Source organism: Bufo gargarizans, chromosome 1 (genome assembly GCF_014858855.1).
Source record: "Bufo gargarizans isolate SCDJY-AF-19 chromosome 1, ASM1485885v1, whole genome shotgun sequence".
Lineage (NCBI taxonomy): Eukaryota > Metazoa > Chordata > Amphibia > Anura > Bufonidae > Bufo > Bufo gargarizans.
The window spans coordinates 12,883,516-12,896,445 of record NC_058080.1 but is presented as its reverse complement, the minus strand read 5'-3'; the positions used below and the strand labels follow the sequence as shown (position 1 = coordinate 12,896,445).

The 12,930-nt window shown below is 41.9% G+C and overlaps 1 protein-coding gene across 1 annotated transcript in view; it reads right to left on the bottom strand.

Annotated features, from left to right (window-relative positions):
* Positions 1-12,930, bottom strand: part of DYSF (dysferlin) — a 259,265-nt gene that overhangs the window by 45,274 nt on the left and 201,061 nt on the right. Inside the window, 1 exon segment of the mRNA XM_044294645.1 lies at positions 11,703-11,765. Within this exon segment, the coding sequence (XP_044150580.1) occupies positions 11,703-11,765 (63 nt within the window).

The window sequence follows — 12,930 nt, the reverse complement described above, 5'->3', positions numbered from 1 at the left end:
AAGACGTGTGATTTTATTCCCCATATTAGATGGCCTGATAGATTGTTACCGGAATGTGACCCCTCTTGTAATAAATTTCACATGTCCCCGCTGTGCTGGCATCTAAAGAGGTTCACACCTCAGCTAAGCAAGGACGGTCGGACCAACAGTGGAAAATTTAATCTATGTTCCCATCAGATGGAAAAACTTGGGAGACTACTTTCAGTTTTTTATTATTTAAATGCCATATTAAGAATACAGGCTTACATTTCTATTTCAGTATGCAATGAAGATTTCTACGAATAATTAAAAATGGCAATATTGTACTAAAACTGGAAACATCGCTCCTTCTATACGTGTCCACTTGCCAAATAGAGTTAGAAGGGGGACCATCTCTTCATAGTTGGGTTTCCAACGACTAGAGGACATTTATGGCATATCCTGTGGAAAATCTCTGTAACCTATTCGAAGACCATGCCAATTTTGGCAATTATGTTTTCATTTTTTTTTTTAACCCCGCCTTCCCATAGTCAATTTTTTTTTATTTCTCCATTGACATGACTTCACTGTATGAGGACTTGCTTTTTGTGCATAGCACCATTTAATGTTTCACATTAATGTTTGGAAAACTGTAAAAAAAAAAAAATATTTGTGGGATGGAATTGGGGGAAAATAAACACATTCCCACCATTATTTGGGGGTTTTGCTTTCTTCAAATGTTAGGTGACCCCAAAAAAGGTGCTATGCAACATAGAGTGATTTTGTTAATACTTTGAATATATTTTTATCATGGCGATACCAATTATATATTTTTTATAAAGTTTTTAATATGATAAATGGAGAAATGAGTTTTTGATGTTTAAATATTTTTTTAATGTTTTTGTACATTTTTAGCTTCTTAGTGGGCTTAAACCTCCAATCAGTCTGCTTAATATGTCTGTCTAACTGCCATGTCTATCATCTGAGGGGTTAGCCAGCATCAGGGTTATCACCCGTCCTGGGTGCTGCAGTTGGGTGTCATCTGTATAACACTGCCGGTACCAATCGTGTATGGGGTGTTCTCAGCTCCTCAACTGTTCCATACACCCCTCGCGCACCTACGTGTAATCTACATGTATGTAAAGGTTAGTGCTTTTTATTTATGTAAAAATTTGTTTGTGGATTTTAATTTCTTCAGATATTATTAAACAAAGTTTTATCTTACAATTTTTAATTTGGTCATTTTTTTTATTATACTGTAGTATGTCTACGTCATCTATTCAGTATTAATACTACAGAGAAACGTATGCTCAAACAACAGCCAATAAGTCTAAACAACCCTGGAGTCCTTCAATAGACCCTGGGCTGTCCACACATACAATAGTATAGTAAAGAAGGGATTGCGCTGCAGGAGAGAGTTCTTATTGTAATCAAGTCAATTGATATTCTTTTGTCTATGAAAATCTTCAGTCAAAAAGGTCCATATATGCGCATCAATCACGACTATGGTGTAGAAACCTGAAATAACATAGAAACCGCACTATGATGTAGTAGATTCTCAAAGGAGGTGTTCCCCTGTGAGCAAGTTATACTCACAAGACTCCACTAGTATCGCGCGTAGAAAGAAGACTCAACGATGTCATCCACTAGAGAACTTCACAAAGAACTTCACAGATTACGGTAAAGGTAGGTCAGGAGTAATCGGTTAGACGAATGTGGGTCAGTACCGTAGCTTGCAGATGTACAATCTCCCTTAGCTTCCACCTCCAAAGGAGAGATTCCAAAGGTAAACCGCACGGATGGAGGACTTCACCGCACAGACAAAGATCCTGCAGGTGTCCACGATCCAGAAGATGGAAAACGCTTGTCACAGGATAACACCAGGCTCCCCAAGGTCTCAAAGAAAGGAGGTCACACCAATAGTGAAGTACGTACCAAAGTATCGGATAGAAGGATCTTTGTCTGTGCGGTGAAGTCCTCCGTCCGTGGAGTTTACCTTTGGAATCTCTCCTTTGGAGGTGGAAGCTAAGGGAGATTGTACATCTGTAAGCTACGGTACTGACCCACATTCGTCTAACCGATTACTCCTGACCTACCTTCACCGTAATCTGTGAAGTTCTCTGGTGAATGACATCGTTGAGTCTTCTTTCTACGCGCGATACTAGGGGAGTCTTGTGAGTATAACTTGTTCACAGGGGAACACCTCCTTTGAGAATCTACTACACCATAGTGCGGTTTCTATTTTATTTCAGGTTTCTACACCATAGTTGTGATTGATGCGCATATATGGACCTTTTAGACTGAAGATTTTCATAGACAAAAGAATATCAATTGACTTGATTACAATAAGAACTCTCTCCTGCAGCGCAATCCCTTCTTTACTATTATATTGTGAGGACCATTTTCACTCACTTTGTCCTGGGATTTGCAGCGCTAGAGGTAATAATATCTGAACAGGGATTTTTTCTTATTATTTTGTCCACACATGCAAGTTACTCGGGTAAAGAATATGGCCTCATGCACACAACCGTATTTTGTTTCCGTGTCCGTTCCGTTCTTTTTTGCGGCTAGGATGCAGACCCATTCCTTTCAATGGGTCCGCAAAAAACGCGGACAATACACCGTGTGCTGTCCGCATCAGTATGTCCGTTCCGTTGCTCTGCAAAAAAAATAGTGCATGTCCTATTTTTTTCTAGTTTGCGGACAAGAATAGGCACTATTACAATAGATCCACAAAAAAAAACGGATGCCATACGGAACGTCATCCATTTTTTTTGCGGACCGCAAAACACATATGGTCATGTGCATGAGGCCTAAAATGTATGGTTCTGGAGATGTTGAGACAGATGCAGGTGAAAAGTAGCATTTAGTGCTGAATTTTTGGAGTTGCGGGACGTTTTTTAAAAGCCTTTTTTATGATCTCATGCAGGTTTTAGTTACTATTAAGAGATAAGATAAGAGATAAGATGCCTTTATTGTCACTGTACAATACAATGTAATACAATGTACTATACAATGAAATGTTGTTTTATTATATTAAAGAATCCTCCGGGAGGCGGCGAAGTAGGGTTATACCTATGGTGATGGTTGTTGGCCATGGGTTTTGAGGATTGTTTGGGAAAGAGGCTGGATTCTTCCAGAAGACCATAAATTTTATTTACAACCATGTTACTTGACCACTTGAGGATTGTATAGAAAAATAAAATAAATGGATTAGGTTGTCCTAAGTGGCCCACCATGTTGGTGAAGTGAGTTTTCCTTAATCTTTACAATGCTTAGCAGCTGGACATGGATGGGGCTGCATAATGATTGACAACTATGCTCATGTGTACCTGTAAAGATTATGGGGGAAATATATCAAAACTGGTTTAGTTGCCCATAGCAAACAATCAGATTCCACCTTTCATTTTGCAGCACTCTATGGGCAACTTAGCCAGTTTTACTTTACAGCAGTTTGATAAATCTCCCCCTATGAGTCTTATTTTGGTGCTAAAAGCTCTATGTAGGTATTAGAAATCTTTTTAAGATTAATTTCATTGAAATTGACAGAGAGAGAGAGATAATTAAGATATGCAAATCTGCATATATTATTCCTAGAAACTAAGAGTACTGTCACCTGGCATACAATACTCATGCATATTTTTTCTGGTCACCCTAATGATAAAGAGCACCCTGGAGAATATCCCACAAAGCCAGTCAACCCAATGCAAATTTCTCTTGAAATATTCTGGTTCTCTTGTTCTTCTAGAAAAAGAACTAGCTTGAAGGTTTCATTGAGAGAAGTGTAAGATTGGTGGGATGTTCTAGTTCTTTTGTCTCACTTTCAGTTCACTTTGGGGATCTCTCCCTGGTTCATCTGAAATTAATGTAATTGCTCATTCTTAAATGGTCATCTGCTTTGAACTGAATGGGGACAGCAGAGCTATAGTTACACCTGCTCAATGCTGCACATCTAGCCAGTAAATCGTGAGAACACTGCACTTGTATAAGCACTGCATTCTATTTACACAGCTGATCGGAAAGGGTGCCCCCACCAATCTGATATTGATTACCGATAGGGAAGACAACCCCTTTTTCTAACAAGCCCAAATATTTTACAATTTCTTTTCAGAAAAATAATGAGACATCGGTATGTGAAAAACATTTATAAACCAACTTCCTTTTCAAAATAGCTGAGCATTTCACAACTACAGTATATCCTTCCAGCCTTTTAAATATGTTTAAGTAGCAGAGCTGGGAAAATAGCTAAGCCAGCCTCACATCTGCAAATAGCTCTTTCAGGACAAAAGCCCTTTATCAGAGAAAAGCAGATAGAAACATATTTTTCTAGTGGCAAGGCCTTAGGGTGGACCTAGGGGTGGGTACTATTTCTATTATGGAGACCAGTTAATATACATAATGACTATTGTAGGCTAAACAACGTTTCTCTAGGTTTCTGGAAAAAAATATATACAAGTTAGGGCTCATGCACACAAACGTATTTTATTTCCGCTTCTGTTCCGTTTTTTTGCGGACCATATGCGGAACTATTCACTTTAATGGGGCTGTAGAAAATACAGAAGTTACGTCTTGTGCATTCCGTTTCCGTTTGTCCACATGGCCGTTCCGTTAAAAGTATTATTGTCCGCAAATCAAGGTCTGAGGCCCTATTCAAATCAATGGGTCCACAAAAAATAAGGAACGCACACTGAACACATCCATATGTCATCCGTATTTCATCCATATTTTGCAAATCCATACTGTAGAAATGCTATGCCCAGCCCATATTGCTCATGTATTTGGTAATTAATAAGTTACTGTTTCTGTATACGATCCACAAAAAACGCATATGGAAACCATACGGATATGTTTTGTGCAATAACGGAACGGAAGAGGACTTAAATCAGAGAGAAACAATCTCAGATACGGAACAATGGCTTAGTGAAAAAACGGACTGCAAAGCAACAACGTTCGTGTGCATGAGCCCTTATCATGTCTAACATCTGCCGGCATCAGATAGGCTTGGGAAAGCTAATTTGAATATCTTTCCTAGAAACCCAGAGGGGCATTGCCTGGCCTACAATACGAGGCACACATACTAGGCACTCTCCATAATGAGAAAGAGAACCCCCCAGAAAACACATATATAACACAAAGTAGCCTACTGGGCTCTCTCTCCCCAGTTCGCCTAAAACGAAATGTAAAAAAAAAAATTGGGCTTTGTCTCAATCCAAACTTTTTGGGTAAATTCAGGACAAATTGTGAACTGGTAGAATCAATTTGCTCACACTTAGTAGGTATTCCTGAAGGACTCCTGTACATTTGCCTTGCTGGGGCTTATGGACTACATTAAGATGGCTACAACTCTGGCGGCTCTGACCTCTCCATGTGTTATATGGCTGTTTATTTATTTGAATGGTCGGCATCAACACTATATTTCTCCTGCAGTGGGAATCTTTAGCCAGACCTGGAATCCCTGCATAACAGGAGCTCTTTCGGGCCTATAAATTATATTTTTGCCAGTTTCCATATGAATCCCACAAAAAATGGCAGTATGTTCCATTTGAACATGTATGTATGGAGGCATTTTCCGTAGAAACAATGCAACCTCTGAGCACTAGTGTACAAGCACCTTGAGCAGGGCATTGCTGTGTGCATCTGCTCTCATTTACAGGGGGTTACCCTTTTTTGGGGCTACTATGTGCGTGTCTGCATGTCATATGTCATATGTAGGTATGTCCATACCTGCACAGAGCTGTCCTATGCAGGTATGTCCACACCTGTACAGAGTTGTCCTGGGTAGGTATGTCCACACCTGCACGGAGCGGTCCTATGTCTACATCTGTATGAAGTGGTCCTACATAGGTATGTCCACACCTGCAAGGAGTTGTCCTACATAGGTATGTCCACACCTGCACGGAGTGGTCCTAAGTAGATATGTCCACACCTGCATGGAGTGGTCCTACGTAGGTGTGTCCACACCTGAATGGAGTGGTCCTATGTAGGTATCTCCACCCCTGCATGGAGTGGTCCTACATAGGTATGTAGACACCTGCAAGGAGTTGTCCTACATAGGTATGTCCAAACCTGCATGGAGCGGTCCTACATAGGTATGTCCACACCTGAATAGAGTGGTCCTATGTAGGTAAATTTACATCTGTATGAAGTGGTCCTACGTACAGTAGGCATGTCCACACCTGCACGGAGCGGTCCTACGTAGGTATGTCCACACCTGCATGGAGTGGTCCTATGTAGGTATCTCCACCCCTGCATGGAGCGGTCCTATATAGGTATGTCCACACCTGCAAGGAGTTGTCCTACATAGGTATGTACACACCTGCATGGAGCGGTCCTACATAGGTATGTCCACACCTGCATGGAGCGGTCCTACATAGGTATGTCCACACCTGCATGGAGTGGTCCTATGTAGGTAAATCTACATCTGTATGAAGTGGTCCTATGTACAGTAGGTATGTCCACACCTGCACGGAGCGGTCCTACGTAGGTATGTCCACACCTGCATGGAGTGGTCCTATGTAGGTATCTCCACCCCTGCATGGAGCGGTCCTACATAGGTATGTCCACACCTGTACAGAGTGGTGCTATGTATTATAGACTCCGTTCACATCTCTATTTGGAGATCTGCTGGATGCTCTACTTCACCACCAGATCCCCATTGACTGCAATTAGACCCGGCAGTGATCAGTTTGATTTCCGGCATAAATACCGAATATCAGCTGGATAAAACCCGGTTTATTGTCCAGCCGGCATTTGCACCGGATCAGGCTGCCGGATTTCCAAAATGGAGATGTGACTGCAGCCACAGACAGATGCCATCATCTACTGCAGCAGCAAATACATGGAACCCCTTTGACCACCATTGGTGGTGAACACCTCAAGCTGTGACTTTGGTTGAGCTGCTGAGATGAATCCCATTTCACGTTCTAATGTAGCACAGGCTCCACAGCTTTTTCGTCGGGCAGTAATTTTACATTTTCTGCACAGGTTCCTACAAATAACGATGTCTATGTGAGTAATCCGCAGAATTCCAGCACACTGACCTCATGGAGAAAATCTAATGGAGGATTATTGGATTTCTGAGAGCAGGCAGCCGAGGACTTCACCTAAATTACATTTCATCATCCGCCAGCCCCCGAACCCTCAGTCCCCACATGTGCAACTTACCCACAGGACCTTCTGCAGCCGTAAGACAAGGAAAACTGGTTAGATGATGAGTCCTGTCCCCTGACTCCCATACATGCAGCATACCCGACCCCCTCTGCACTGACATGGAAGAGTTAGAAGGAAATCTGCAAAATCTTCTTGCCCTTCCCCTGTGAATAATGCAACAATTCATGCAGAATACAAAGAGCGGAAGATGCGGACGGGACCAAAGCCTCCAGCGTGATCGGTGAAATAACCTGTGCCCACTTATCATGTGTGATACCGTGCTGCTGAATGTATCTAATCCTATGTGATACCGTACTACTGAACAAATGTATCCAATCCTGAGTGTTAGCATACTGCTGAACTGATGTATCTAATCCTATGCGATACCATGCTACTGAACCTATGTATCTAATCCTATGTGATACCGTGCTACTGAACGTATGAATCTAATCCTGACTGCTGAACCTATGTATCTAATCCTGAGTGATAGCATACTGCTGAACTGATGTATCTAATCCTATGTGATACCATGCTACTGAACGTATGAATCTAATCCTGAGTGCTGAACTGATGTATCTAATCCCATGCGATACCATGCTACTGAACCTATATATCTAATCCTGAGTGATAGCAAGCTGCTGAACAGATGTATCTAATCCTATGTGATACCATGTTAATGAACATATGTATCTAATCCTGAGTTATAGCAAGCTGCTGAACCTATGTATCCAATCCTGAGTGTTAGCATGCTGCTGAACTGATGTATCTAATCCTATGTGATACCATGTTAATGAACATATGTATCTAATCCTGAGTGTTAGTATACTGCTGAACTGATGTATCTAATCCTATGTGGTACCATGCTACTGAACCTGTGTATTTAATATTGTGAGATACCATGCTAATGAACAGACCTATCTAATCCTTTGTGATGCCAGGCTACTGAACAGATGTATCTAATCCTATGGTATACCATGCTACTGAACCTATATATATATATAATCCTGAGTGATAGCATTAGATGTATCTAATCCTGTGTGATGCCGTGCCACTGAAACAATGTATATAATTCTTGGGATACTGAGCTGCTCAACTGACATATCTAATACTCCTGATACTCTGCTCCTGAACCAAAGTATCTAAGCCTTGCGATGCTGTGCAGCTAAAAAGATGTATCTTCTGTGATACAGAGCTGCTTAACCTGATAATGTGATTCTGAACCAATGTATATAATCCTTATGATACTGTGCTGCTGAACCAGTGTATCCAATCCTGGGTGATACTGTGCTGCTGAACCCGTGTATCCAATCCTGGGTGATACTGTGCTGCTGAACCCGTGTATCCAATCCTGGGTGATACTGTGCTGCTGAACCCGTGTATCCAATCCTGGGTGATACTGTGCTGCTGAACTGATATATCTAATCCGCATGATCAGGCCTGATGACATCATCTGTCTGCACTCGTCTTCACTGATAATTACTGGACCTCGTGTGATTCTGCTGCAATCAATCTAAACCCAGTGTGAGAAAGCCAAGGCTACTGTGTGAGATCCTTACTGCCTCACTGAGGGTCTTCATTATATCCTACTGCCTCACTGAGGGTCTTCATTACATCTTACTGCCTCACTGAGGGTCTTCATTACATCTTACTGCCTCACTGAGGGTCTTCATTACATCTTACTGCCTCACTGAGGGTCTTCATTACACCCTACTGCCTCACTGAGGGTCTTCATTATACCCTACTGCCTCACTGAGGGTCTTCATTACATCTTACTGCCTCACTGAGGGTCTTCATTATATCCTACTGCCTCACTGAGGGTCTTCATTACATCTTACTGCCTCACTGAGGGTCTTCATTATATCCTACTGCCTCACTGAGGGTTTTCATTACATATTACTGCCTCACTGAGGGTCTTCATTACATCTTACTGCCTCACTAAGGGTCTTCATTATACCCTACTGCCTCACTGAGGGTCTTTATTATACCCTACTGCCTCACTGAGGGTCTTCATTACATCTTACTGCCTCACTGAGGGTCTTCATTACATCCTACTGCCTCACTGAGGGTCTTCATTACATCTTACTGCCTCACTGAGGGTCTTCATTACATCTTACTGCCTCACTAAGGGTCTTCATTATACCCTACTGCCTCACTGAGGGTCTTCATTATACCCTACTGCCTCACTGAGGGTCTTTATTATACCCTACTGCCTCACTGAGGGTCTTAATTACATCTTACTGCCTCACTGAGGGTCTTCATTATACCCTACTGCCTCACTGAGGGTCTTCATTACATCTTACTGCCTCACTGAGGGTCTTCATTATATCCTACTGCCTCACTGAGGGCCTTCATTATATCCTACTGCCTCACTGAGGGTCTTTATTATACCCTACTGCCTCACTGAGGGTCTTCATTATACCCTACTGCCTCACTGAGGGTCTTTATTATACCCTACTGCCTCACTGAGGGTCTTCATTACATCTTACTGCTTCACTGAGGGTCTTCATTATATCCTACTGCCTCACTGAGGGTCTTCATTACATCTTACTGCCTCACTGAGGGTCTTCATTACATCCTACTGAATATAACTGGCAGGTCAATGAACAGGAGGCATCACACAGTCATCCCACAAGATTTGATCTAATTTTTGAGGTTTCATGTGGCAAAAAAAATTTGGTTTAATTCTGGCTTTTATGGATCTCCCACATGCCACAGATTGGAGCTAGGTGCTTGAAAATTACATTGTCTGCAGATCTTAGCGACGTCTTCTACTCCCTCGATGTACATAACCTTATGTCTTGTCTCACTGCTGTAATTTCAATGTTGAGGAGCCTCAGTGAAGAAACAGATATACATCCCCACTCTGTGTGATACAGTCCAGTATATCTAAGCCTACTGTCAATTGTACAAGCGTATCAAGAGTGATGGGTCCTGGGTATCTGAGCCTACCATGTGTGATACTGTCTACTGTATCCGAGTCTGTCCTGCCTGCTTCAGCCTCAGAGAAGGACAGAGAACTACATCCCCCATCATGTTGTTTTATAACTGGATGATGAAGAGTTAAACTGGTCTGTAGCTGATTTTACTACTCTGCTCAGTTCTGGCAGGTTTTATTAGCAGAGATGGGGAGCTGTGACGTTACTCGTGGGAACACTGTGCCCTGAAGCCATTTATTACCCATTAAAGCTGTTCCCATTGACATCTATAAAGGCACTTCAAAGAAAAGTGCAAAAATTGGTGCCGAGACGGCCCTGAGTGTAATACCAGATGTATGCTGCCCCTGACTAAGGCACCCCAAATATACATTACCTATGGTACATAGGCCAAACTAGGGAAACTGCACCGGGACTAATGTACACACTGCACAGAACCACTTCTCCTGTATACAGGGTGTAATCTTCAGTATCTGCTCTTATTCTGTATATATACACTGCACAGTACCACTTCTCCTGTATACTAGGTGTAATCTTCAGTATCTGCTCTTATTCTGTATACACGGACACAGCACAGTACCACTTCTCTGTCCTGTATACTAGGTGTAATCCTCAGTATCTGCTCTTATTCTGTATATATATACACTGCACAGTACCACTTCTCCTGTCCTGTATACTGTATGTAATCCTCAGTATCTGCTCTTATTCTGTATACACGGTCACAGCACAGTACCACTTCTCCTGTATACTGGATGTAAACCTCAGTATTTGCTCTTATTCTGTATACACGGTCACAGCACAGTACCACTTCTCTGTCCTGTATACTAGGTGTAATCCTCAGTATCTGCTCTTATTCTGTATATATATACACTGCACAGTACCACTTCTCCTGTCCTGTATACTAGGTGTAATCCTCAGTATCTGCTCTTATTCTGTATATATATACACTGCACAGTACCACTTCTCTGTCCTGTATACTAGGTGTAATCCTCAGTATCTGCTCTTATTCTGTATATATATACACTGCACAGTACCACTTCTCCTGTCCTGTATACTGGATGTAAACCTCAGTATTTGCTCTTATTCTGTATACACGGACACAGCACAGTACCACTTCTCCTGTATACTGGATGTAAACCTCAGTATTTGCTCTTATTCTGTATACACGGACACAGCACAGTACCACTTCTCCTGTCCTGTATACTGGGTGTAATCCTCAGTATTTGCTCTTATTCTGTATACACGGACACAGCACAGTACCACTTCTCCTGTATACTGGATGTAAACCTCAGTATTTGCTCTTATTCTGTATACACGGACACAGCACAGTACCACTTCTCCTGTATACTGGATGTAAACCTCAGTATTTGCTCTTATTCTGTATACACGGACACAGCACAGTACCACTTCTCCTGTATACTGGATGTAAACCTCAGTATTTGCTCTTATTCTGTATACACGGACACAGCACAGTACCACTTCTCTTGTATACTAGGTGTAATCCTCAGTATCTGTCCTTTATACTGTATACTTGTCTTTCTGTTCTGCTTCTACCCCCCGGGTGCTTTTCTCAGAGGCTCGGTGATCTGGGGTGAAGCTCTGGGTCTCCGCAGTGACATGCAGGTATCATACATGCACACATTACATACAGGTTATACATACATGGAGGCTGGAGCTAGAAGACGACATGTTAATCACGGCTGAGCCGTTCACAACGTCCATGAGCTACAAATCAATACAACAGGGGTTATTTACATGGCGAATATTAAGGATGACATCACAGGAAGCTGATGGGAGAAAAGAGGAGATAAGAGACAGAAAACAACAGGGACCACAGGATCCGGAATTTAAGCAATTTTGAAAAAAATACATCTAAGATCCATTGTCAGGCTGCACACAAATCTTAGTTGGAGCTCAGATCCTCTGGAATTAATTCTATCAGATGTAGCAGGAAGATTATGATTTATTGATATTCTGTGCATCAAAGCTTCGGGAATTACCGTGAAACCTGGCAAGTCCTACTGAGCCCGAGCAATGGGCTCTGTCGGGCATGATCTGCTTTTATTATTGAATTGCTGCTTAGCGACAGAGACTTCTGCCAGCCGGTGACTACTTAGACTCTGCGTTGCACTGTGGAGCCCAGGGTAGTCACCCGCTGAAGATGTAGAGCTATTATTCTGGAGTCCAGGACCAACGCGAGGCTTGCAGTCACCCCCATTCTTAATATTAAGTGCATAGTGCTATTATTGGTTAGATTGCAGATGGATTACTTTATATACGGAGCTGTTATTTGGACACTCTGAATATTATTTTTGCACTGTATGGCGGTTGTCACACTGTTGCCTAAGTGTGTCATCAGACTATATGGTGCTTCTAATAAGGCAGTGCATAGTTCCGTATATACTAAATGACACTATACCACATGGGGCACCAGCAGAAGTTTTGTACCAGAGACAGCTACATTTCTCCTCCAGGCGGTCTTGTGATGTCCCAGCTATGTTTGCTCTATGAACCACCTATGGGTCATAGTGATTGCACGTGTGGTTCCTGGAACCCAAAAATATTCACTTCTGGCCAATCCTTTCTACAAAACCATTTATACATCCAAAACCTCATGAAATAAGTTCCCAGCACAGCGGTGACTGATTCAGGCTTCTATTGCCAGAGCTAATCGTTACCTTATGGCATTGATCTATAGAGTCATCTAGAATTATATGTGCAAATAATAGGACAACCTACGCAACCAGTAGATACCATGGGTTCCTTGTTATTGAAAATACAGATAGATTCCTTTAATTCAAGATCCAGAATTCATCTGAATATGAAATTTTCTAGATAATTAGATAGACAATATTTGTTTCATAAGAACTGATCAGGCTTAGTTGAACTA